General features: G+C 48.3%; 1 protein-coding gene across 1 annotated transcript in view; it reads right to left on the bottom strand.

Moving 5' to 3' along the window:
- Positions 1-17,454: 17,454 nt before the first annotated feature.
- Positions 17,455-27,347, bottom strand: part of Plekhd1 (pleckstrin homology and coiled-coil domain containing D1) — a 36,846-nt gene continuing 26,953 nt past the window's right edge. The window contains exons 7-13 of the mRNA XM_027929832.3: positions 24,418-24,512; positions 22,780-22,873; positions 21,187-21,365; positions 20,593-20,725; positions 20,081-20,225; positions 19,546-19,695; positions 17,455-19,218 (exon numbers count right to left, since the gene is read on the bottom strand). Of these exons, the coding sequence (XP_027785633.1) occupies positions 19,049-19,218; positions 19,546-19,695; positions 20,081-20,225; positions 20,593-20,725; positions 21,187-21,365; positions 22,780-22,873; positions 24,418-24,512 (966 nt within the window). The 3' untranslated portion in view covers positions 17,455-19,048. The remainder of the gene's footprint in view (positions 19,219-19,545; positions 19,696-20,080; positions 20,226-20,592; positions 20,726-21,186; positions 21,366-22,779; positions 22,874-24,417; positions 24,513-27,347) is intronic.

A 27,347-nucleotide genomic window follows, 5' to 3' on the forward strand; every position in this document is an offset into this window, starting at 1 on the left:
CTTTTGTTTGTTTTGGCTTTGCTTTTGCTGCACTGGGGATGGAACCCAGGGCTTCATGCATGCCAGGCATGTGTTCTACCACTGAGGTACAACCCCAGCCCAATAGGATGGCTTTGAACAACCATCCACAGACACTTTGTCCACCCCCCACCCAGAGCAGGAGCCCTCCCACAGCATCCCTGGAGGTTGCTAGTCACTGCCAACTCTAACACTTTCAGTGTTGGGGCCTCATCACCTTTACAACCAGTGTCTGTGTCAAACTGAATGGTCCAGCTTCGGGGGAGATGGATTCCACACAGGTGCAGAGGTTGGATGAGGCCCAGCCATCTGCTCATGTGTTGAATCCATCAATCCACAGACTAAAGAGTTCAGGGGGCCAGGGTTCCATCCACCCAAGGCCAAGTTGGTATGAATCGCTGCACAGAGCATTTCTCTTTGCTGTGCTTGTCCCAGGGCCATGTGAGACCAAGACCCTGGACTGTCTAATTTCTAACAGCATTTCTCCCCTCTGTGAGAGCTGGGCATGTTCATTACTCCTTGCACTCAGCCTCACAGCACAACCTTGAGGGAAAATCACTCTGAAATTTGCAATAGATTTGGCTTATGCATAATTCAGCATGGCTCCTGACTCAGGGGAAGTATTTGGTTTCTGATGCTTCTTAACCTAGAGAAAGTGGATTGCATGCTGTGGCAGGGTTGCATCTGCTTAGATGGGAGGAAGGAAGGAGGGAGGGAAAGAGAGGGAAGGAAATAGAGAATAAATTCCTCCTTCAGTCCATCTCAGAAGCTCCCAAGGACTTTTAGCTCACCTGCATAACAGGCTCTGGGGAAAGACCTGTGGTCAGTCTGTGGGAACTGCTTTGAGTGACAGGCCACTCCATCTCCCAGGGAAGCTGCGCGCGCGTGTGTGTGGGTGTGTGTGTGTGTGTGTGTGTGTGTGAGTGAGAGAGAGAGAGACAGACAGGCAGACAGACATAGTCTGTCCACCAAGGAACTATGAACTATGAAATAACCACCCAGAACCAATACACAAAGCTCCTTTGAGAATGCCCAAGGCCACAGGACCATCTTTCCAATAGTTGTTTGCGCCCCCCTCCCCCGCCTGCTTTTTTGTTGTTCTTCATGAACCATTTCCCCCAAGATAATGAAGAGCAGGTGAGATGGAGGTTTACCTACTGCTGTTCATTTCTGATGCTGCCTCCTTCCTTCCCCTCCCAGCCCACCCAGCTTCCAGCCCCAGGGGCTGCAGGCTCTGGGACTGACTCAGCTGTGGTCACTTCCAACAGAACCCACTCTGGGCAAGTGCTCTACCTCTGATCTACACCCCAGCTCACATCCCACCCACAAAGATCTCTCAGCTTTACCTCCCATGGTTTCAATGTCAAAACACTAATAATTTAAATAACAACAATTCTAATGGTTATTATTTTAAATTATATTAGACCATTGGAGGTAGTTTAGTTCTGCAGTAGGGGGTCCACATGCTAACAATCCGCTCCCCCCCCACACACCCCCAGATTGTTCCCTTTCCCTCCCACCCCATCATCAATCGCTGCTTTGGAGTGACCTCTTCAGATGGTGCTTCTCGCTGGTGCCATAGTGACGCAGTTCCACAAGCATTAGGAGTGCAAGGCTCTCGGCGAATGCAGCTAATTTAAAAAGGCGATTTGAAGCGAATGGTGGCACCCCGCTGAACGTGGCTTGATCTAGTCAGCCTCAGGAAGAAATGCAATCTCCCTGGGCCACAGCTGGACCTACAGGGAGGCCCGGGATACTGGGGAAGTGTGCCTACCGCCCCCTGGCGGGAACTAGGAGGTGCGGCAGGGGAGCGGCAAGTAGAGCCCAGTGTCCTTAGGACTCGCCTGTGAGATCTGAACAATGACAGCCTTTTCCCCAAGCAGGTTCCTTTGGAAGACCACCACCGCGTTCCTCCTCCCCAACTAGACGGTCGAGAGCGTGCAATCTAGGAACTAATAGTGTCCCTTTCCGGAGAGTCCTTGGAGCTTTCTCCCCATTAATTCTGCTGTAAGCCCCCAAGGCTTTTTCTGCCTGAAAGTGAGAAAATGAGCGCTGATCAGTCACCAGCGCCGGGTGGGAAAGAGCGAGGCCTTTCCCACTTAGCATGGCCAGGCCACCTTCACGGGGTAGCCTGGACTGGAGGAGCCTGGAGCCGGCCAGCCAGGAGACAACCTCAGGCGCAGACACAGCTGTCTAGTTTCAACAGTCCCCGGCCTCGCTGAAAACATGAGGCAGATCATGTCATCATCCTCTGCTCAACCCCTTGCCATGGCCCCCATTTCTCTCAGAGGACACACCAGAGGCCTTTCATGGTCCACAAGGCCCTGCAAGATCTGATCTCTCCTATCACTGTCCCCCTGGTCCAGCCTGATCGAGCTACTCGCCCCCTTTGCGGTTCCCCCCACATACTGGGCTCCTTCCTGCCTCCAGAGCTTTGCTGTAGCCGTTCTGTTGCCTGAAATGGCCGGCCTCAGTTCTTTGAATTCTCTCACCTCCTTCAATCCCATGCTCAAGTCTCGTCTTCTGGATGGGACTTGGCGTGGACTGAATTGTGTCCCCCTCCCAATTCATTTGTTGAAGACTTAACCCCCATGGTGATGGGTATTTGGAGATGGGGCTTATGGGGAGTAATTAGGGTTAAGTGAGGTCATAGGGTGGGCCCAAATCCAATAGGAGAGGTGTCCTTATAAGAAGGGGGAAAGATGCCAGGGCTCTCTCTTGCAAGTGCCAGGGCTTAGAGGTCATGTGGACACACAGCATGATGGCAGCCACCCATTAGCCAAGAGCAGGGGCCTCAGAGTGAGACCTACCTTGCCACACCTTGATCTTGGACTCCAACCTCCAGAACTGTGGGAACTGAGTTTCTGTTGTTCATACCACCCAGTATCTTATGGCAGCTCTAGCTGACTAAGGCAAAGTGGTTTCTGCTGGTTCATAAACTATTCTCACCTGCCTCCTTCTGTCCTGTCCTTGGACTCCCAAACTCCTGTACTTAATCTATATTTTTCTATTTACCATAGCCCTCAGTGTCTCCCCTAGCCACCCAGTACTGGGGGTTGAACCAAGGGAGCTCTACCACTGAGCTGCATCCCCAGTCCTTTTTACTTTATTTTCCTTTATTTTGAGACAGGGTCTCACCAAGTTTCTGAGGTTGGCCTTGAACCTGTAATCCTCCTACCTCAGCCTCCCAAGTTTCTGGGATTACAAGGGTACACCCCGACACTCTGCACTCAGTGCCTTTGAATATATTACATAATTTACTTTTCTTAGGTTTACTGCTTATCATTTCTTGCCCCTGCTAGAACAGTCCAGAGGGCAGATGTTTTGTCTGTTTTGTGTACTAATAAATCTAAGCTCCTAGAACAGTGCCTGGTAGGTATGTAAAGGGCATTCATGCTGGGGATGTAGCTCAGTGATACAGCACTCAAAGCACAGTGGACATTCATTCAGCTTTTGTCTGATGAAGGAATGAATCATCATTCTCACAGGTGCAAAGGGAACCAAAGAAAGGGGTTTTGTAGATTTGGAGCTGCTGGCCTCTAAAGGAGAAGCAGTCCAACTAGGCAGGGAGTGGACACAAGGCTGAGTAGGTTTGGCTGAGGCCACAGGCAACTGTAGAGGGAAGGGTGACTCAGGAGGCTCGGACAAGGCTTTGAGGTTGGTACTGTCCTCATCTGAGAGTCACTCTGACTAAAGGAATCACATGTTGTGCTTAAAGGAGGAGCTCAGCTGCTCCAGTGGAGGCAGGAAGACATTCTAGGCACAGAGCACATGCAAATGTCCAGAGGCAGAGCCATCCGGGAACACAGACTTGAGTGGAAGAGAGTGGCACATAGCAAAGCAGAAGGTTCAAAGACGGCAAACTTGAGGCCAAAACTCGAACTTTTTTTCTGAGGGAAATTTGGAGCCTTCGAGGAATTTAAGCAGGGAAGCAAGTTGATGGAGTTTACTTGCTAGAAAGATTGCTTGGGCAGCTGCTAGAGGAGGCAGGGAGACCACCAGCCCTGTACCTCCTTGCAGTACACCCTGGGAGAAACGTTAAGTACAGGGACACACGCAGTGTTGTTAAACCCTAAGAGTCACACACAGGTCCTCCCTTGCAATCTCAGGGAAGAAAGTCCAAATCCAAAGCCACAGTGTACATCTGACCACCCCTCTACTCAGGCGGAGGCGGCCCTAAAGAGCTGGGCTTTGTCTTTGTCTCTTAGCAAGAGGGGGACTCCTCGACAGGCAGACATTCTTCAAAACACTCCAGTCTCAGTCTTTTCCTTGAGACCTTCCCATCAGGCTGTTGCCATGACAACCATTGCTGACCCAGCCTTCTGGAAGCAGCAGCTGGAGCCCAGAAAGGCTGTGGTCCTTCCCGCTGTGATTGACATTACTTGTGATGCAACCGTCCGTCCTGGTAGGCTGCAGATCTTATATACATGCGCGCACACACACACACACACACACACCACTCCTCATTTATCCTTTGCACATATTTTCCCCACCCCCGCCATTCCCCCACTATTGGTGGATTGCCTGGGCAATTATAGAAGCCCATTCTCTCCACCCACAGCATGATGTAACCAAGTAGTCAGCATGTGACCTGAGCCCTGGTGCCAGTTCAGTTTCTGGAATAAATACCAGGGACCCCAAGGAAAAAAAAATCTCTCTCTTCACTCTGGGGCGGCCACATGGGGCTGCCCATGGCCATGTCTTCACCCAGATGTTTGTGGTGGGAGAAAGTAAGGTCATCATATGAAGAAGCAAAGACAAGCAGATAAAGCCGGCATTGCAGGTAGCGCGTCCCCAATTTTAGGTCCTGAGCTTCTGGTTTCCATGGCCAATACTTGTATTGTGGGTCCTTCCCAGCTTTGGAAGCCCCTGGGCTTTGTTATCACAGCCCAAAGTGTCCTCTGCTCAAGTGGCTTCTTCTCAGTTAACTCACATCCTCTTGTTTGGCCGCACTTGAAGAAATCAGTCTCCTCTCCAAGCCTTAATTTTCTAACCCGCATCTTAGTTCCAGCCTTTCACTCCAGAAACTGTTAGGAGAGAGAGAGGAGAGCTGAAGGCTGAGGGTCAGGACTAGGTCACAGGATTCGAGAATGATGAAAATGTCCATGTTGCGGAAAAGTGGGGAGAAAGAGGAACCTACCCACAGAGCTAACCTGAGCACCAGGAGACAAAGCTTTGCCACTTTGGCTTAAGGCCTATGGCACCCCCAGCCACTGCCAATGAAAAATGCACTCAGCTGCCACACAGGGGACAGGGCAGCCCGGGTCGCCAGCCTTCCCCACTTCCTGGGGAGTTTTTGCTAATCTTAGGCCTCAGTTCCTCATCCCTGTCTCAGGCTTTACCTTGAAGGCCAAAAGGATCAAGCTCCTCTGCGTGTGTGTGTGTGTGTGTGTGTGTGTGTGTTGTGCGCATGCGCACACTTGCATAGGACCACTCCTCAGGGTCTCGGGAGAGCGGGAAAGACCTTGGCTTAAACACGTCAAGTCAGGTGCAGTGGTGCAGAGCCAGGGCCCTTCCAGTCATTCAAGGAATGCTCCTGCAGTCCTTCCTAGTTAGTGCTCACATCCTCTGCCCAAGAGTCGGGATCCTCTCAGCAACTTGTGAAGCAGTAAGGGCAGGTGTTGCAGCCTTGTTTACCTGTGCTCAATGTACATTTACAAAGGGGGACTCCAGTGCTCAGAAATGTCAAGTAATTTGCCCGAGTCACACAGGTTGTAATTGGTGAAACCCAGCTCATGCAATGCTCCGGGATCCTGGTTGTCTCTGCAGCATTGTTCTGTTCTGCATTCTGGGGGTGGGAGCCCAGCACTCAGAGGTACCAGTACACAACGTACTCAGCATGCTGCCCAGGCCCCTCAGCCCCTCTGAGCCAGTAGAGTGGGCGGAATCAGCTGTGCTAAGTGAGGGGGCTTTCTGGGCACTCCTGAAAAAGCTCTTCTACCCAAAATATCCCAAGTAGAGGTTCATGGTTCAGGATAAGCACCACAGGCTCCATTAGCACATAGGGTTAATGTTCTGAGTCATGAGCATCTTCCTATTCAACGGTGTGTCTGATATTCAGAACCACATCCCCCCAAAAAAGACTGTGGCAGGACAGACAGTTTCTTTTGTTTGGAGAGGTTCTGGGATACTGGACTCTCCTCCATCCCTACAGTGTTGCAGAGTGGGCACTACAGACCACATCTGTATTCATCAGCATCCCTCTTCCCACCCCTGGATGCTGGGTCAGACTACATTCCCAACTCCCATGAAAGCAGAGGGAGCCAAGCCTGGCAAATTGAATGAAAACAAGGAGCTCTGGGCTGCTTTTAGGTACAAGGAAAAGGGGAAATTCAGCCAGGCGCGGTGGCACATGCAGGTAATACCAGCTTTTGCTTGGAAGGCTGAGACAGGAGGATCATGAGCTCAAAGCCAGCCTCAGCAAGGGTGATGTGCTGAGCAACTCAGCCAGACCCTGTCTCCAAAAAAAAAAAAAAAAAAAAAAAAAAATAGGGCTGGGGATATGGCTCAGTGGTTGAGTGCCCCTGAGTTCAATCCCTGGTACGAAAGGAAGAAAGAAAAGGGGAAATCCTATGGGTGACTGGAGATTGGTGACCCCAGGGCAGCCATAGAAGCCTCGGGTTGATGATGGGGAAAGTGGCGGTCCCATGGATCCCTGGAGGACTTGTCAAGGACTCTGGAGAGTCAACCGGCACAGACAACCAGAGAGTGGTCCCACTTGTTCGTTGCTATAACCTCAGCAACGGTGCGTGGCACAGAGTATATGTCATCCAATTTAAGCATACGGTACATTGTTATTTTATGTACCACTAAGAAATAAAAATGCTGCCAATTAAGCTATGACACAACTTTCACTTAGAATTTTCATTTCATACTCACTGAAAAAGAGCTTTTGTAGATTTGGTTAGTCATTGATTTTGAACAGAAATCACTCTTGTGCATAATAAAACAGGAAGTAGAAGTGAAATAAATTGGCTAAAATATTTCTAAAATTTGAAATTTGAAATCTGAAGCATCTTTTTTTTTTTTTTTTTTTTTTTTTTAGTACCAGAGTTTGAACCCAGGGTGCTTAACCACTGAGCTACCACATTCCTCCCCCTTTCTATTTTTTTCTTTTGAGGCAGGTCTTATTAAGTTGCTGAGGCTGGCTTTAAACTTGTGTCCTCCTGTCTGAGCCTCCTGAGCCACTAGGATTACAGGCATGCACCATCAAGCCCAGGCACCTCTGTGACTCAGAGTTGACAGTGACCATCTTTTTTCACACACAGTCATCCTCTGTGGCATGAAAAGTGTTGGTGATGAGGCATTTTTCAAAAGAATCCATAAAATTCATATGTGCTGGGCTCTTAGGCAAGCTTGTCAGTTTTGTGGATTTAGCTTCCTTTGGACTTCTGTATCATGCACGATGCCAAAACTGATTCACCAACTCCTCCACAACCATGTGATTCTTTTGGGTTAAGAGCATGTTCCATGATTGTTTTGGATCCACTCCCCCAACCCCCCACTAAGCTATTGACACACATTCTGCAAGTTTTTTATTTTGTTTTGGTTTTGGTACCAGGGATTGAAGCCAGGGGCACTTAACCAATGAGCCACATCCCCAGCCATCCCCCCTCTTTTTTGGGGGGTGGGGTATACCAGGGATTAAACTCAGGGGCACTCAACCACTGAGCCACATCCTCAGCCCTATTTTTTATTTTATTTAGAGACAGGGTCTCACTGAGACCTTAGCACCTCGCTTTTGCTGAGACTGGCGCTGAACTTGCCATCTTCCTGCCTCAGCTTCCCACACTGCTGGGATTACAGGTGTGCGCCACCAAGCCCAGCTCACGGCTCTCCAGTCCTTTTTATTTTTTATTTTGAAACAAAGTCTAAGTTGCTGAGGCTGATTTTGAACTCATTGTCCTCCTGCCTCAGTCTCCCAAGTCATTGGCATTGCAGGCATGTGTCACTGCACCCAGCACATTCTACAAAGTTTTGATGTTGGAATTTCTGGTGTTTGAGCAGGCAGTGATAACCTCGAGTCAGACATGTAGCCAAAATCAACTACAAGGTGTCATTAATTTACAGTACAACCCATTTCAGGAGTTTGAATTGCAAGGGGAACATTTGTCAGATTTAAAAAAAAAAAATTTTTTTTCATTGTAGGTGGACATAATAGCTTTATTTTATTTGTTTTTATTTTTATATGGTGCCAGGGATCGAACCCAGTGCCTTATGCATACTAAGCAAGTACTCTACCACTGAGCCACAACCCCAGCCCTGTCAGAATTTTTGAAAAAATATGATTGTAGGTTCTCAATCAACATTCATAGAATGAATGAGTAGATAAATTCCAGTTCCTGGGCTATGATTGAAAAATGCTTCGTCTTCCTTAGGGAAAGGTCTTCAGATTTGGGGGCTCATGCAACTCAATAAAGCTAAGGTGACTGTATTTAGGCTCCTCTTATTTGCAATCAACAGAAAACCCAGTCAAAAGCTCTTAATAAGCTGGGTAAGGTGGCACATGCTTGTAACCTCAGTGATTTGGGAGGCTAAGGCAGGAGGACTGCAAGTTCAATGTCAACCTCTGCCACTTAGCAAGACTCTGTCCCAAAATAAGCAAATAAGTAATTGAGGATATGACTCAGTGGTAAAGTGCCCTTGGATTCAATCTCTAGTACCAGGAAATTAAAAAAAAAAATCTCAACAATAAGGAAAGGCAGATTAGCTCATATAATAAGAAGTCCTGAAATAGGTCGATCCAGTGCTGGTTAATTCATGACTCAATAACCCAGTGAGGCCCAAGGCTGCCTGCCATCACCTGTTTGTCACCTTAGACGTGCTGGTTTGGTCCTCAAGCCAGCTGCCCTCATGGTACCAAGTGGACTATCTCCGTTCTAATGTTACATCCAGACGTGGAAAAGGCAGTGGCAATAAAAGGATTGTACCTCCCTGTGACTCTTTATAAAGTGAGAAAATCCTGTCCCAGAAGGCCTCCGCAGGTTTCTCACCTCGTTGGCCAGCCTGGGTCACATGCCTGCCTCCAAAACGGTCTCTGGCAGAGCAGTCTCATTGCCTGGATTGGATTAGGTCTGTCAGGATTCACTCTTGAGCTTGGAAAGGAGTTCACCTTCACTTTAGGGGTGGGTGCCTAGAAGTAAACTCAGATGCTATTCCTGAGGAAGAAGTGAAGGAATCCTATCATTGTAGCATCAGAGAAAATATCTCAAGGCTCAATATTTACATTCTATGAGGCAATCACATTGATGGTCACTGAGTGAAATCCATACTTAAGCCATTTTGTGGCATGGACTGATTGGCTAATTTAGCACATTTTCCCAATTCCCTCCTCTCTTGCTGCCAGGACCACAAAGACTAGAAAGCCCAGTAGTCACTTTCTTAGCCTTCTGTGCAACTGAAGGTGTCCATGTGACCCAGCTCTGGTCAACAAAATGTAAGCAAAGGCTTAGGGAAAGATTTTTCCAGGAAAAAAAAAATACCTCAGAGGTACTAACATTGCCTTTTATCTCCTTCCTACCTTCAGCGCAGATGTGATGGATGAACAGCTTTCAATACTGAGAGAAAGGCCACGAGAATGGCAGAGAAGTGGCCCTAACTTCAACGACTGACCAATAGCACCAGCTGCCTGCCTCTATACCTCTAGTCAGATGAGAAGAATAAGACTGAATGAGCTGCTTTTTGTGAGTTGCTGCTGAGAGCTATTTCAAGTGTTCTCTTTTTTTTAAACTTTTATTTGCATTTATTTTATGCTAAATTTATTCCTGTGCCATAAGTTTTGTTTCTTCAGTTTATTCTGGGATATCTTTTTCTATGGTACAATCACCTCATCTGGTTTAGGAAGAATTTTTTCCTTTCCAATAAGATCATCTCAATGTGGCAGGGGAGGGATCTCAGGTATGGATTGATCCAACCGTGTGTTCTGTAAGTGTGGTGGTGCATCTTGGGTGCTTTGTTCACCTGGATGTGTTCAGTGACCAGAGGTGTGCATCTAAACCCCAAAGTTAAGCATTACTTCGCATTTTTAAGTATATGCAGCAAAAATTGAGCACTCTTTTGGGGCCACTGATCTGCACCCAGCCCCACTGTTTGGCCTGGGCACACCTGTCAGCTCCACCATTGTAACCAAGGACTGGCACATGTTGCTTCTTTGAAGTGACATCTTTTGGATACTTGGTGGCTTTTTGAATATGCATACACTTGATGGTCTGGGCAGCTTCATGGGTGTTTTTAAACTGAATAAAAATATTTGAATCTCTTGATGTGCATGACTTTGTGGGGCTCTCTGGATCAAGAGAGTAGTAAACCATTTTTATAGGTCAACTCAGGCTCCTTACAGGGTGAAGAAGACTACTGCTGGTGTTCTTGATCATTTCAAGGATAGGGGACCAATGTCTTTTCTGATCTGATGAGAACATCTTGGTTCTACCTAGTGTAAGACAGCTATCATACCGTGGTTCATAATACAAGTGGAAGAAATGTCAGAAATCTTTGTTAATGTGCTTGCATTAACAGTATGATTTTTTTTCTGTTTTTTTCCTCTTGGGATTGAACTCAGGGGCACTCAACTCTGAGCCACATCCCCAGCCCTATTTTGTATTTTATTTAGAGACAGGGTCTCACTGAGTTGCTTAGCGCCTCACCATTGCTGAGGCTGGCTTTGAACTTGCGATCCTCCTGTCTCAGACTCCCGAACCACTGAGACTACAGGTGTGTACCACCGCACCTGGCAACAGTATGATTTTTAATCTGCAACTTCTCTGCAGGAAAAGTTTAGAGCCATGTATGCATCCTTTGAAAATTAATTTGGCTAAAACTAAGTAGCATAATCCCTGTGCCCATTTCACAAGATGCAAACTATAGTACATCACAATACCTGAATGTAACATATTTCCTATACTTTCGACCAGAATTGGAGGAGAGGTTTGAAAGCCTCCACACTGTGTGTGGAACTCTGAATTCCTAATGTGACCAGGACATGACATCCCTAGGATGGTGGGAGGTCCCAGTGTCAATCTATATGTTGAAACTAAAGGAGGTTCCTATGTTCCTTCCTTCTTTTCCTTTCCTTTTTTAAGAGAAGGAAAAGTCATACAAGTTGATTCTTGTTGCTCTGAGTAGGTTGTCATGTATGCCCCTGGGTGCCTGTCCCTCTTTGGGGTCCCCTGGGGTTGACCCCAGTATCTGCTCCAGCCACCTGGATGGGTGGGTCCCCACTATAGATGTCACACGCAGGAAGCCTTTGGAGAGTGAAGGTGTGCTAACAAGCGAAATGAGGCGGCATTTCCTAAGCATCCAGATGTGAACACTATTGACTCCCGAAAACAAAGACAACGAAGACGTGTTCCATCTCCAGGAAGGGTGACATTCTTTCCAGAAAACCTCCCCAGTGTGGAAATGCCTATACTTTCGACCAGAATTGGAGGAGAGGTTTGAAAGCCTCCACACTGTGTGCTGTGGGATGATTTTTCAGTCAACAACAAACCACATCTATGGTAGGGGTCCAGTGAGATTATATTGCCCAGGGATGTCATAGCCATCTTAGTTTGTGTAAGGACACTCATTGCACAATGACACAATCACCTCATGACAGAATGTACCCCCATCACTAGGTGGCACATGACTAGTTTTACATCTGCGTTTTGCAGAGGAGAGGTTGGATATCTTGGATTAATGATGGGTTCTTTGTACCATCCAGGCCTCCAGATTCTCAGCTCAGGATCCTCTTGTTGCCTTCCCCCTCCCTGAGATGTTACTTCTCGTTCATGGGGCTATTGGACATGGGGATGTGAGAAAAGGACAAAGGAGGGAGGTCAAGAGCGTGCCCACCTGGAAGTGGCTGGGGACAGCAAGAAAAGGTCTGGTTCTTTTGCAAAGTCCTTATGGTGCGACCCACTAGCCCTGAGAACCTGCTGCATTGGACTAGTCAAACTTGCAGAAAAGCATTCTCAGCAGACTGTCACTGAGAAGCAGCTGAGTCACTGCCATAAGAACCCATGATAGAAAAGACCCCAGTGGAGATTCCTGGGCTCTGATATACAGGAGAGAACAGTATAATTGTTGAATGAAGGAGTAAATGGAGGAAACTCACTTAAAATTGGGTGATAGAAAGACACTGGCTTTGAGTTCAAATACCTGAACTCCCATTTCTAAGCTGTGTGACTTTGGGTAAATCCTTTAATCTCTGCAGATTTCACTTTTTTCTATTAATCAAGGAAAGATGCCCTGTAAGAACAAAACAGAGAAATCAATGTGAAAGTGCACGGTGTCTAGAATGGATTCATTGTTGGAGCAGTCTTTTGTTTCGTGTCTTAAAGGAGGGTACAACTGGGTGATTCAAGACCAATCAGGCAGAACCTCTGCAGTGCCACAAAGCCCTCCCCATTCTCCAGGGACCTCCTCTCACTCTCCCTCTGGAATTTGCGGGCTGGGCTCAGATCATGCTGCCATCTGCTGGGAAGAAAGAGGAAGTGAACACCAAAGTATCCCTTACACACAGGCCAGGGGGGTAGAGGAAGAAAGGTGGAGACCCGCCTTCCTCTCAGCTGTGATTCTTTTGTCCTCTAAGACTATCAAGGCCCTCCTCATTGGCCAACAATTTCTCATAAGATTTCAATCAGGTTTTCTTTTCTTCTTTTAAATATATTTTTTAAAAATTATTGATGGACCTTTATTTTATTCATTTATTCACAGGCAGTGCCAAGAATCGAACCCAGTGCCTCACACATGCTAGGCATACACTCTGCCCCTAGGCCACAACCTCAGCCCAAACAGGTTTTTTTTTTTTTTCCTTTTTTGGTACCAGGGATTGAACTCAGGGGCACTTGACCACCGCTGAACCACATCCCCAGCCCTATTTTGTATTTTATTTAGAGACAAGCTATCTCACTGAGTTGCTTAGCATCCCACTTTTGCTGAGGCTGGCTTTTGCTGAGGGGGCAGGCAACAGGAGGATCCTGGGCTAGGAATCTGGGAGGCCTTGATGGTACAAAGAACCAATGATTAATCCAAGATATCCAACCTCTCCTCTGCAAAATCCTCCTGCCTCAACCTCCCAAGTCACCGAGATTACAGGTATGGTGAACAAGTTCTTTTTACCAGGAAAATTTTCCAAGTGATCACAATGAGTCCCCATGACCTTTTCCTTGGTGTGATGGATCAGTTATCTTTCCTGTTCTCATTTCAAAGCCAAAATTTTCTGTCTTCATAGAGGACAGTATGTTGCTGAGTTCAACTGAGCCAGAGTGTCTGAGACCTGTCTGTCCTTGGTTTTTTGATTTCAGGGCTACAAGATCTCAAGAACTATAAGGGTCCAAGCAGCTTCATGAGACTGAAAAGATGTCTCTCCTACATAATAAAACTATAGAAACAAGGAAAATATTTCACATAGTAACTTTTCAAAAGCCACAGAGCCAGCAAGTGGTAAAACAGAGGCCTGACCTTGCCCACTGCCACCCTCCACAGCAGCAGGCAGAGAGTGGCAACTTCCTGCCATCTGCTGAACTTTACCTGAGGGCCTCAGGGCAGCTGCTTTGTTGAGGCCCAGCTGCCTTCTGGCTAGATCACACCTGCCAATGGAGGCCCTGCTCTACAAGAGTAAAGGTTCTCCTTGGGGACGTCCCAAGGCCCACTAGCCATAGCTTTTGAAGGTTAATAGGAGCAGGTTGAGTTTGTTCCCAGCAGGACCCAGGTGTCAGGTCCTCCAGGACATGAGCCTCCACATGCACCTGGCTTTGCCACTACCTGGATGTCGGCTGGAGCCCCTGGTGTCCAGTCTTCTGCCTTTGAGCAGCCGTGGATCACCCCAACTTTCCTGCCTGGTCTCCAAGTTTTGCCCAGAGTCAAAACCAGAGAGACACAGAAGGACAAACCATTTAGACATTTGGTGACAGGGGCAGATAGAATTCACCAGAAAGGGATTTTATTAAGATCCCTGAGCCCCAGGATTCTTGAGCTTGGCGTGTTCCCTAAACTTCTGCTGAAGTCTTTCAAGCCAGCAGAACAGAATGGTGAAGCTTTTTCTGGTTCAGAGGAGTTGGAAGCCCAGTTCCAAGGAAGGGAAGGGGAAGGGGGATATACAGGGTCAGGATAATGGAACCTGGGGTTGTTGGCATAGCACTCAGCTGCACCCACCTGCTAGTTTGAACAGCCATTTTCTCCCAGTTGCTCTGGGTTTCTGGGAGTGAATCTCCCTTTCTAAGAGGTAAAAACCACCACTGTATCCTCTCCCAAAGGTTTTCAGCTGGGCACAGTGCCCACACCTGTAAAACCAGCTACTCTAGAGGCTGAGGTGGGAGGATTGAAAGTTCTAGGCTAATCTGAGCAATATTTAGCAAGACTGTCTCAAAATAAAAAATAAAAAGGGCTGAGGATTTAACTCAGTGTAGAGCATCCTGATGCTGGGGGGGGGACAATGATTGGTGGGGGGGGGGGCCTTGCAAAGGATCCCTTCACCACAGTTCATAGGAATGGGATAAGAAGAAAAGTCAGTAGCTTCCCCCACCACACATCAAAGCCACAGGGTTCCTGACTTTGGGGAGAACTTACAGTTTCCTGGAGTGTCTGAGCAGCTCCATCCCAACTGGTTACAGAAGCCCAGGGTTTCCATCGGCATTAAACTTTACCTGAGGGCCTCAGGGCAGCTGCTTTGTTGAGGCCCAGCTGCCTACTGGTTAGATCACACCTGACAAGCTGCGGGCTGCCTCCCTGAGACTCGAGCCTGTTTCTGCCCCGTGATCAACATTCACTGTGGGCTCCAAACACAAGTAGCTTGGATCATGAGGGATTGGGGAAAATGATATCCCTCCAAAGATGGGTAGAGGAGTGTTTCCTTCCTGGGGGCTGAGAGCTGGGAGCAGGTCAGAACCCAAGTGCTTCCTAGATCTCTTGCCTCATGCCTTAAAATGTCATTGGGGGAAAAGTGTCAGGATCAGGGTGACCACTGAATGAAAATCTCCATTAAGACACTTACTATTAAGGGAGAGCCGTTAATTATACTGGGAAACACACATACACGGGACAGTTAAAGGACCATCCTGGGCATGGTGCTAGATCATCCATTGTTTTTTTTTTTTTTTAATTTTTTTTAGTTCGTTGACAGACCTTTATTTTATTCATTTATTTATATGCGGTGCTGAGAGTTGAACTCAGTGCCTCATGTATGCAAGGCAAGTGCTCTACCACTGAGCCACAACCCCAGCCCTAGATCATCCATTGTAAAGGTTAATTTGAATTGTCAACCTGATTGGATTTAGAGATGCAGATGATTAAGAGTCTTCTGGGTACATCAACGAGGGAATGTCTAGGAATGATTGGCATGTGGGATTGTGAACTGGAGACCTCCCTAAGCGTGGGCAGCACCACCCGATGGTGGTGCTTGGATGGAATAGAAGTTGGGAGAACAAGAAAGCAGCTGCAGATGCAAGCTCAAGTCTTCTTGAATGGTTCTTGATTGCTGCTGTGATTGCCTGAGGATATCAGACTTCTTCAATCTTCCAAAGTGGACTCTGCCAGGGAGTTTCTAGAAGCCTTTGGTCTCAGACTAAGGTAGTGCCATTGATCCCTCTTGTTCTGAGGCTTCAGCCTCTTGGACTGTGGAGCTACTGGTTCCTCCAGCTCTCCAGTCTGCAAACAGCCATTGTGGACTCTCCAGCTTCTGGTCTTTTAAGCCAATCTAATAAATCCCCCTTTTATAATCATACTTCTTATTGATTCTGTTCCTCTAAAGAACCATAATATATCCATCCTCAGTGAGAAAACAAACCAAATAGCAAGAGAACACAGCCATCACCATTACTCACTAATTTCCCACTCCCCCTCATATGATTACTGAACAAAAGCATAAACTTCACATCAGAACAGGTTAAACTGTCCATTTCTGGTGGGGATGCTGAACTGGCAGGCTATAAAACTAGGAATCCTTTGTCTCTCTCAGGCTGTTCGCCCTGGTACAGTAAGCTCTGTCCCTTTGGTTTGTGCTCAAATCAAAAGAAAATCCTGCTGATTGTCTTTGTTACATGGGAACAGCCAGGACCTCAGGGTGGGAACACAGATTTTTCAATTAATTATTAAAAAACTGCTCACAGGAGGTAAGGAAGTGGAGAGTTTCTCCTAAGTAGAAAAGCGTGCACAAAGGACCAGGTAGCGGGGCAAGGTGTGGCGTGCCTATAATCCCAGCAGCTCCAGAGGCTGAGAAAAGAGGATTGCAAGTTCAAAGCCAGTCTCAGCAACTTAGAGAGGCCCTAAACAACTCAGTGAGACCTTGTCTCTAAATAAAATATGAAAAGGGCTGGATATGTGACTCAGTAGTTAGGCACCCTTGGGTTCCATCCCAGGTACCAAAAAGGAAAGGCTGGTGGGAGGATCAGGTACAAGCAGGTGATTCTGCAATTCTACATTTGACCTGCAGGGGGCAGCACTTCTCTAGCAATGACCACAGCTATACTTAAGAGATACTGAAGGAAAATTTAATTGGCCAAGGAATGAGTTTTGTTTAAAAAAAAAAAAAAAAAGTATATATATATATATATATATATATATATATATATATATATATATATATTTCCAGTAAGCAATTTCCACCCCTACATTTTTTCATAAAGAGATGCTCTTCCTTTTTTCTTTGTATGGCGTCAGGTATATAGTAAACTTTAAACAAGTAAACATTTATGGATTGATCAGTTGGTTAAAGATAACCCAGATCTGCCTGAGGCATGAAAAGTTCAGGGTGAGAGTAGGAGGAAATGAACTAGGGATTGGTGAATGCGCATGGAAAATCACTGGTGTGGTTTGAATGCTGGTCCCCTCCCAAATTCACGTTAAAATTTAATGGCCATTTTAACAGTACTAAGAGGTGGGACCTTTGAGAGGTGATTAAGGCATGTCCTCTTGAATAGATTAATGTCATCATTTCAGGAGCCAGTTATCATGGGAGTATAACCTGCTTATAAAATGATGAGTTGGACCCCCACTTGCTCTTCCCTCCTGCCCTTCCACTATAGGATGACACCATGAGAAGGCCTTGGTGAAATGCCAGCATCTGGATATGGGACTTCCCAGTCTCTAAAACAGTGAGTCAATTAATTTCTACTGTTTATAAATTATTGAGTTTCTGGTATTGCTATAAAATGGACTAAGACAAGCACTTTCCTTTCTGGTTAATAGTATGCCCAGGAAAAACAAACACATTTGAAAATTTCCAAAAGGTCTCTCTCCAAGAGCAAGCCATTATTAATTAAATTCTTTAAAAAAACAAACAAAAAGTCAGGGATGGTGGCACATGCCTGCCATCCCAGTGACTCAGGAGGCTGAGACAGGAGAAGCACAAGTTCAAGGCCAGCTTCAGCAACTTAAAGAGACTTTGTCTCAAAAAAAAAAAAAATACAAAGGCCTGGGATGTGGCTCAAGGGTAGAGCGTCCTGGGTTCATTCCCTAGTATTGCAGAAATAAAAAATAAAAGAAAAACAAAAGCAGCCATCTTGGTTTTATAAATCTTCCTCCTCATTTCAAGTTCATTCTACATACATATTAGATAGTCAAGTTCCAGGTTTATGCAGGTTTATACATATTTAAAGCTTTTACATTTACACTCAGGTGCATTAATTCCAAAATGCCCAGAGACCACCTAGATTCTATAGAGTAGCTGAAGCCATCAAAGTCCACCCCCACCTGAGACAGGACCCTGAGTTCCTCCAGGCAGCCCTGAGCGCAGAGTCGGGCAGCCCAGCTGGCCTGGCCAGCCTAGTGGCAGACATGCATATATTCTCAGAAGGAGCACCACTTCTCTTCCCACAGACCAGGCTGTGTGTTCCCAGGGCCTGTACCTTCTGCTGGGACTTGCCCTGCAACCATCTTTCCAACCACAGAATATCTTGGTTTTCTGAACAGCAGAAAATCAGCATCTTTAATATTACCAGTGTCCTAGAGCACACTGATCCCAGGCAGAGCCTTTTCTAGAGAGACCCACAAACTCAGGAAGCCTGGGCAGGGTGGGCCCAAGAAGATTGTCACAAGTAAAAGACACATTCCAGGGCCCTCGACCTCCTGAAGGATGGTGGTCTTCCACAAAAGCTGCAGATTGGTATTACAGCTTCACTCTTAATAATGTCAAGCCAACCGATAGCTACCGGATTATCACAGGCCCAGGTTCTCCGTGTGCTGGGGTCATGGCTGCATTGCTTTACTGGCTGTCGCCTCTGCAGAGTGAGGAGGCAGAAAGGCAACCAAGCTGGGAGGGAGACATCTGTGATCTAGTGACCAGCACTATGGCCAGGGACAGACACCTCTCTGCAGACCAGTAGATAATGCAGGTGCCTGGGTCACTTTCCACTCCTGAGCTTGCTGTGTGCCATCTGGGAGAGCCTCCAAAGTCACTGCTGGCCCCAGCTCCCAGCCAGGGTCCAGAAGGGACATGGTAGGATCACACTCCTCCCACAGGGTGCTGAGGCTGCATGAGGATGACCTTACCTGAGGAGGGAAACCCATAGGTCCCACAGCTGTGGCCAACCCCAGGAAAAGGGGTACGGTGTCGAGTGTGTGGGGTACTATGAGTTCAGGGATGCTGTCCCCAGAATAGGTGAGGGGGCCTTGGCTGGGGATGTGTTCGAATGCCTGAAGCAGAGAGGGTTGGGAAAACCTGGGTAAAGGGAGTGTCAGGTGTGTGGGGGGGGTTCACCTCAGGGAGGTTGAGGCTGTTTGTAACACACGAGGACCAGGGACAAGGCCACAGTCGCAAAGGAGTATGGTGAGCACACAGGGTAGACAGGTAGACCACCCCATACCCTGTACAACAAAGGGATGGTGGCCCCTTCCTCACCTCGCTGTGTCAACTGGGCAGCACCCAGCGTGGGCCCACCCAGACCTGGTGTACACCCAAGGAAAGGGTGTGGGGCGTGGCTAAGGGAGGTCACATCCCTGTCCTTTGAGGAGAGGCTGGGTCCCAGGTGGCGCTCTGGTAGGGAGGAGCCTGGGGGAGTCAGTTCTCCCTCTGCGGCCCCACCCAGGAATGACTTGGGGGTGGGAGGAGTGCCCTTCACTTTGCACCCCGGGGAAGCGCAGAGGAAGCTCCAGGCTGGGTGGCCATGATGTGATAGATGGATTCCCGGAAGCGCTGGTCTCGGCTGAGTCGCTTGGCCACCTCCTTGAGCTCCTCAATGTTGTTGGCTTCCAGCTGGGAGGTCATGAAGGACTGGGAGGGCTTCACTGGGGAGACAGGGCCCGAGAGCCCCTGTGAACAGCCCTTTCACCCCAAGGCTGGCCCTCACCCTGCCCCAACCTGCCTCCCTCACTCCCAGCCCTACAGGAGGCTGACTTTCTCCTTGCCCCTTCCTGCCCAGGGGCTTCCCAGGGGCTGCAAGAAAACCAAGGCCTGAGAATTCACTGTAGCTGGTAGAGCCAGGTCCAGGGCCGCACTGCCCAGCCCCAGTGTGGGCCAGTCCTGCTCACTCCCCACCCTGCCCTCTTCCTGCCTTGTCCCCAACAGCCTGTGCCCATCCCACCCCACCAGAGCACACAGACGGCCACACTCACTGTCGTTCCAAGAGGTGCTGGACCGACGCCTATGGAAGCGGCAGCTCTTGATGCGACGCGTGGCCGCCTTGTGGATGTAGACGGAGTTCTTCATGATGACGGGCATCTTGGCCTCCAGCTCCGCGTTCCGGATGCACTCCTCAAAGAACCCTGTGGGCAGGGCCTATTTGACTGCTATCTTCCTTCTGGCTCTGGCCCTCCCGACTAGACCCGCCCAAGGATCCTAATAGGGCTGAGTACAAAATATGTTCATATCACCCCTAAGAGATATTACAGTCACCAACCAAGGGACATCCATTGTCCCTCAAACTACAATCTGCTGCCATCTCAGGGCCAGGTCTACTGAGAACACAGCTGGGCTTTTGCAAAGGGGAAGAAACCTCAGGCTCCCCCCATACCCTCACTCAGCATCAAGGGGCCCCAGCAGGCAGGTGTGTGGAGAAGTGTCCCCAACAACCATGGCCTCGAGCATAGTAGTTCTAGGCTCCACAGCACCTGGATTCAGGCAGGGCCGAGTCCCCAGAGAGAGGCTTACTTTTCAGATGGCTCACATCTGCCCGCATCCTCTCCTCCTTCTCCTTATTCCGCACCTTGGAGTTGAGCCCTTGTTCCAGGCTCCTCAAGGCCCCTTCTGCCTCCCGCAGACGCCTCTCCAGGTCCATGCGGACCTTCACCTCGGCCTGAGGGGAAGAGCAAGCCAGAGAGAAGTTGGGTCCAGAGTAGCAATTGCCATGTTCCCAGAAGCCTTCCCAAACACCCCTGGCTCAATGAGTTTGGATGGAACTTTCCACATCCTGCCTGGGTATCTCACCCTGGACCCAGATGGCCTGGGTTTGGTCTCTGCACCCAGTAGGCATTTATCAGAGATGGAGCAGACTGTCTCCCCTCATGGTGGCTTCATGCCCTGTACCTGGCCAGCTGTTCACATTGGCACAGAGTTGATTTGGGCAGCTATTCAGTGAGGTACAGGGCAGGTGGGAGTCTCCAGGTACAGAGAAGCCCCCCCACCCAGCACATTCAGCTCCCAGAGGCCCGAGGTCCACGCACCTTGAGTTCCCGCTCGGCCTGCTGCTTCTCTGCCGTCAGCTCCTGCAGCGAGTTCTGCAGTGCCTGGGACTGGCTTGAGTAGAACTCCCGCTCCTCCTCCAGGGCCCGTGAGCGCTCCTCATTCTCCTTCATCCTGAGGGCAGAAGAGGAACTTCCTTATGCTTGCCCATCAAAGGAGGGTCGCCCCTCCTAGAGACCTGGCTGAAGAAACCCTGAGCTGCTAGAACTTTCTGGGTCCAGAAGTCCAGGTGATGACAGGGTTGTATGTCAGTGAGGAAGCTTAGAGGCAGAGCACTGGAGTCCTGGGTCTAGGGCTTGCCACTTCTATGAACTCAGAGAAGTCCTATCCCCCCTCTGAGGCTGTGTGTCCTCATAGTGGAAGGGGCTAAAGGAATCTGCTCAACCAGCCTCAATGCACAGTTCTGTGAGAGACAACGGTCAAGTCAGATTTGATGAGTGAAGTTTCCTCTTAGGCAAAAGGAAGTGAGTGACCCATCTGGCTGATGCCAGTTAGAATGCAACTCCAGGTGTCCAGCTGGAGGAAGTCACCAGCCCCCAAGCTTCTTGTTGACTCAGGGGTCTTGAGCCCCTTACCGCTTCTCCGCTAGGAGTTTCTCCGCCAACAGCTGCTGTATCCGCTCTTCAATCTGCCTTAGGTTACTCTGGAGACCCCCACTGGCAGGTGGCTGCTCACTCTGATTGGTCAGTGACTGTGGCTGGTTCTTATCCTCCTCCAGCATTTCTAGAGTCTTCTTCTTCTCTATGGATAGTTCCTGGTACAGAGAAGGAAGAGAAAGCCCAGTGTTGGTTCTCCAAACCTGGCTGTTCTCCCCTCTCCAATCCAGGGAGTAATCCCTTCCTCTCTCATTCCTTTTTGAAGCACACCTGAATTGTCTCATTCTCCTGAGGTAAAAGGTCAAGATCTCCTTTCTCACAAGGCAAGATTACTCCTCAATCAGGAGGGTCAGGGAGGAACTCAGTGTGGCTTCCAGCACAGATGGCACCTACTAGAACCTGATCTCAAGGCTCAAGGGCACCATGACTTTCTGGGGGGGGGGGGTGTCCTTGTCCTCTAGCATGTAAGGAGGAAATGTATTGGGTTCATGTGAAAAATATCTAATAGGACAAGCCCAAGAGCAGATTTAGATGGTCTATGCATTCATCAGCTGGGATTTTACACTACACAGAATTTCTGAAGTTGATTATCCATGGGAACAACCTGCCATAATGTGAAGCGGGGAAAGAAAAATAAACACCACACACAAAGCTCCAGTCAGTCAAGAGGGACTACAACCCTTGCAGCCTTCAAGGCAATTCATGGATTCAGTAAACACATACGGGTCACACACCATATGCCAGCTTTGCTCCAGATGCTCATCCTGGGGAGGCCATTCAGACAAGGTCTAATGGAGTCCACTGTTTGGAATACACGGCCTAGAGGGTTCATTCCCTAACAGACGTGCAAAATGCTGTGGGAACCCACAGGTCAGAAGGAGAATCAGGGAAAGCTGATGAAGAAGATACTTGAACTGAATCTGAATGAGAAGAGGTGGAAAAGATCTTCTGTGTAGAAGGAACAGTAGGGCCAAGGCATGAAGGATGAAAGAGCTTATCTTTCTGTGGCACATGAGCTCAGGGATTGGAGCAGGGGTTGGGGTATCTCTGGGGTGGGGAAGGGTAGCAGAGAGCGAGGGTGGGGCAGTGGAGGAGGAGAGGCTGGAGCAATTGCACACCAGGCTAAGGACTTTGCACTTTGTCCTTGACACAAGCCACTTCCCCTTCCCCTCATAGTTTCTTGTGGTATCAGATGAAGGTGACCTGCCAGCCAATTTCCTTTCATGCTCAATTTCACTCAGGAGCAGCTAAGTGAGTGAGCCACAACAAGGATGTGGTGGGTGACTCCACTGCCCTAATTGATCCTCCAGCAGTGGAGAAAGTGGATTTCTTGAGATCATGGTCATTGCAAGGTCAAGTTGGAATTTGCCCTCTGGGTCTGGGGAAAAAAAAACAGTTCCTGCTTTGGGCCTCCTATACTGGCTGGAGACCCTTTAGATCAGTGCCCCTCCCTGCCCAGTCCCCTGGCGGGTATACCCCACGCACACACACACAAATACTGTTGGAAAAATCAGCATCACATAGCTTAAACAACCAGCTCACCTCCAGAAACCACCAACAGTGGCCCCTTACCTCCAGTGTCTGCTGTAAGGACTCTGTGAGGTGCCTCAGTTCCTTTTTCTCTTGTTCCACACCCTTGAGGCATCTTGCAGTCAGTTCTAGCTCCCTGTGGGGAAAGAGGGCTGGATACGGCAGTGCCCACCTCTCCCAACCTCTGCATACAGAAACGCTTCTGCTGCACCCCCAGATGTGGCTCAGAAGAGCCCTTGGATGGACAGTCCCTCTGCAATCCTGGGCCCCAAAAGCAGCTGCACAGCCTGGGGCTGAGAGGAGATCTCAGCCAGGGAGGCTTGGAGTCACTTGATCCGGGTACACGGGCATCAGTCAGGTGGGATAAACCTAGGGCTATCCCTAGGGCAGAGAGAAGCACTGGAGAAACCAAAGGGCTCAGCCATCCACCCCCAGCTTCCCTGGACAGTACCTGCTAGAACCCACACTGTGACATGGTACATGGCTAAGGCCCCTCTCTGGGATGATGAACTCTGAACAAGCCTTGGCCAGCACAGACTTTTACACCAGTTTCCCCTCCTCCTACTCGGAATATCTTTCACTTCTTCTGCTCAGTTTTCCAAATCCTTTCAAGGCCCAGCACCATCTAACCTCCATTCAAGCCCAACAAGCTCACACGTACTTTAGTTCCCAAGACACAGGAAATCCGCCTTATGCTTTCTGGCACCTTACTGTGTTGTTATGTTAATGTTCCCAGCTTCAGTCTGGTTTTTCCAACCATCAGATCATAAGATTTTCAAGGAAGAAAATTTATTTTGTATTCCAGTGTCTAGTAAAATTCTAGAAGCTGAGTAAGTGCTTGGCTTTTTACTTGATAAGATTCTCTGAGTTTCTCCCTCCCCAAAATATGTCTCATTGATTTCTATTGATTGATTGATTGATTGATTGTGATACTAGAGATCAATACCAGGGGCACTCTACCACTGAGCTACATTCCCAGCCCTTTTTATTTTTTAAAAAGTCTTGCTAAGTTGCTGAGGCTGGGCTTGTGATCCTCCAGAGTAGCTGGGATTACAGGCGTGTGCCACTGTGTCTGGCTTTGATTTCCTTTTACAAAGATGTTGCAAGAAAAATTTGTCTGGGCTGATGATCAACAGTGAAGATGACAATGATGACCACTACTATCAATACTACCCAGAACAGGAGTCTCCAAATTCCTGGTTGGGCTACATCTTAAAGGAGTGCTTTTTGAAAAATATAGATTTGGGGGCCCAACCTTCATGAGATCACAATGTGAAACTATATTTGCAAATGATATATGAGACTAAAGATCCCAAATGATATCATTAGCCAAAGTGTAAGAGCACTGGGGGTCTTGGCTAATAGCACCCATAGGCTCAGCCAGCTTGTCCCTGACAGCTGGAGTAGGGGCATTTGTGGAGGCTAGAGGAAGGCCTCTCTGCTCTCACCCATGCCTCCTGCTCCAGTTCACAGCATTGCAAAAGGTCATTATCAATAGGCAAAAGCATCTATAGCATCCTCTGGGCATACCCAAGTCCTGGAGCATTGGGAAGAGAAACCCAAACCAAGTCAGCAGAGGTGTCTCCTGTGTGGAGGCCTCTCCAGGCTGGGCCAAACATGGTTCTGCCTGCCCTAAGCCAGGGCTACCCCTTCCCAGCCCCTCCTGGGCACCACCACCACCTCTTGATCTGCTCCTGCTCCACTCTCAGCTCCTGTACCACCTCCTCAAACTGCTGCTTCTCGGCTTCCAGCACCTGGTTCAGACGCTCAAGCTCCTGAAGAGAACCAGAGAGGAAGAGAAGAGTCACAGTGGGCAAGGGACCTCTGAGGTTGGAAGACCCCACCGTAACCCAGGGGACCTTCTGGAATTTAACTAAGTCTGGGACATAGGCTACACCAGGCTTGTATTTAGCTCTGAGGAGCCCTGTCCCCACCCAATGACATACAGTTTCAACCACCCCAAAACCTTTGGTGAATTTGGCTTATGAGAAGTTAGCAGGCTGAAGGTGGGGTTTGGAAATGAGCCGAGAGTGTGTCCTGTCCATACAGATATGATCATAATTTTGGATGTCTGCTCTGTGGGGAGTTCTAGTCATGATTACCCTAAGATGAGGTTGGCTGTCCCTTGAGACTGGAGGGGAAAGTGGGGAGTATGCATTTCCATTTCTATGCAGATGTGAGTTAGAAGTGACATAGAAAAGCCATTCCCAACTCCAAAGTCAGAGAATAATGATTCTTTTTTTCTTGAGGCATCTGAGCCAGGTGCCTATAGCTTTCCTCTGTTTAGTGCCAAGGACTGGGGAGCCAGGCAACCCAGGACAGGTCCCAGGGGACCAGATAAGTTCCTTCAAGAAAGTCTGCAAGCCCGAGTGTTTACCCATCAAGTATGAGTTCCCCACGGATGTTTTTCTGGGGTTCCATGGCAGGTAATAAATTGTGGGGTACACTGTATGTGAAGTTCGGCTTGAAGGACTTTTGTGACAATTGCTTTTGTTCCTCCACGTTTTGTAACCTGGGAGGATATTATTTCTACATCCAATTTCTCACCTTCCACCTCCAATTTACAAACTCATTTTCACCCAGGGGTTTTATTCTCAAGTATAAGGGAAACTCTCCCAGGGGGTGGGGCTGCCTAGAGGGAGAAGTGGCCTTTGGCTTTGAGAAGATGTAGAGAAGGAAAGAGTCTGATTCCAGACCACTTGACTTCAATTCCTAAATATCTTACAGATAGTTGTTATTCCGTTCCCACTGAACCATTAACAGCACTTCCGGTGTGGAGCACAGGTTTCCAACTGACCTCAGTTTGCCAAATGCCACCATCACCTGGGCTGCTCACTGGGATTCTGATGCTCCTCCTGGGCCCATGCATGGCTGCAGTGTACCTGCTACAGTCAGGCGGGCCCACAGGGCTGGCTAAGGCCAACGGACTGTGAGCAGAAGTGTGTCATGTTCAGGCAGATGCCTTTAAGGTACAGTACATGACATGCTGTTTCCTTCCCCCTGGCACCTGGTGTCAGTGCAAATGGTGGGGGCTCCCTTAACCTGGGTCCTTAGGAGTGAGGACCCATTGAGCAGAGCCTCCAGCTGACCCACGTAGCTGAGTGAGAAATACAGATGTGCTGTTAAAGGCTGCTGATGTTTTGGGATTGTGTTTTGGGGCAGTAGCCATAGCCTCGCCTGGGTATATATATATACACAACATGCTGTATACAGACACCATGTAAATACATTAAACATTTATTCATGTAGACCCTCCCTTTTTAATAAAAGTAAAATTCAGTGCTTCAAAGAAGTTTGATGCCCCTCCCCCTTATTTTAATAAATCCTCAGTAGTGACACAATATGACTCATGATGAAAAACCTCTCTGGCCTCAGATGTGACAAACCTGACTGATTCCCTCTCTGATGGCCTCTGCCTGCTATGGAAGAGACCTGGGAGATTTCAAGCTGCAAACATCACTGGGGGGGAAAAATCACAAGAGCACCTGGCTCTTATAGGTTCAAAACTTCTGCTACTTCAAAAATGATCACCTGGTCTGGAGGCTGAGGCAGGAGGATCATAAGTTCAAAGCCAGCCTCAGCAAAAGTGAGGAGCTAAGCAACTCAGTGAGACCCTGTCTCTAAATTAGATACAAAATAGGGCTGGGGATGTGGCTCAGTGGTTGAGTGTCCCTGAGTTCAATCCCTGGTACCCGCCCCCGACCAAAAAATCCCACCCAGGATCCAGCTGGAGGACCCCACCTCACAACCTCAGCTTGTCCTTCCCTGGAAAGCCCCTTTCTTTAAAACTCAACTTGCAAATATTTCCTCTTACTTAATATTATGCTATGATATCTTCATGTGGTTGAAAATGGGGAGGGTAAATGATTAAAGCCCCATTCTTCCCTCCCTAGCACTCAAGTGCCTCATGATGCCAGCAGGCCCCAGCTATGCCTCCAACAACCAGAAAGTGAAATTAATTCACCAAGAAACAATAAGGCAAAAGGATCATTTGGCTTTTCTTCTCCCTTCCTTCCCTCTGTAGCCCCAGGCATATGCAATGTGATGCCTTTTCTACCTGAGTCAGTAACTACCTGGGCCCAGGCAGTGTTCATTGCTGTGTGAAAGGGCCAGAGGAAGGGTGCCTATGAATCAGAGCCCTCAGGGCCAAAGCAACTTTAAAGGAAATTCAGTCTTCATCAGATGGTTAAATCGCCTCCACTTGAGTGACAGGAAATCACTCACGATAAGAAATTTGCCCCTTTTTTAGACAGCCTCCTATTTTTTTTGTACCAAGGATTGAACTCAGGGACACTTAACCACTGAGCCACATCCCCAGCCTTTCTTGTTTGTATCTTATTTAGAGACAGGATCCCACTGAGTTGCTTAGAGCCTTGCCAAGTTGCTGAGGCTGGCTTTGAACTCATGATACTCCTGCCTCAGCCTCTGGAGTTGCTGGGATTATAGGCCATTTCACCTTTGAACAGATTGATAAAAAGATCTTCCTTACAAACTCTACCCCCCGGCAGGCTCAGGGCTGTCATTCTCTGAAAGCCACAAATATAAGTGCATTAATAAATGATAGATTTTGTTGAAATCTTGGTGGGACTGCAGTGAGAGTTACACCTCAT

This window comes from Marmota flaviventris, chromosome 2 (assembly GCF_047511675.1).
Source record: "Marmota flaviventris isolate mMarFla1 chromosome 2, mMarFla1.hap1, whole genome shotgun sequence".
NCBI classification, from domain to species: domain Eukaryota; kingdom Metazoa; phylum Chordata; class Mammalia; order Rodentia; family Sciuridae; genus Marmota; species Marmota flaviventris.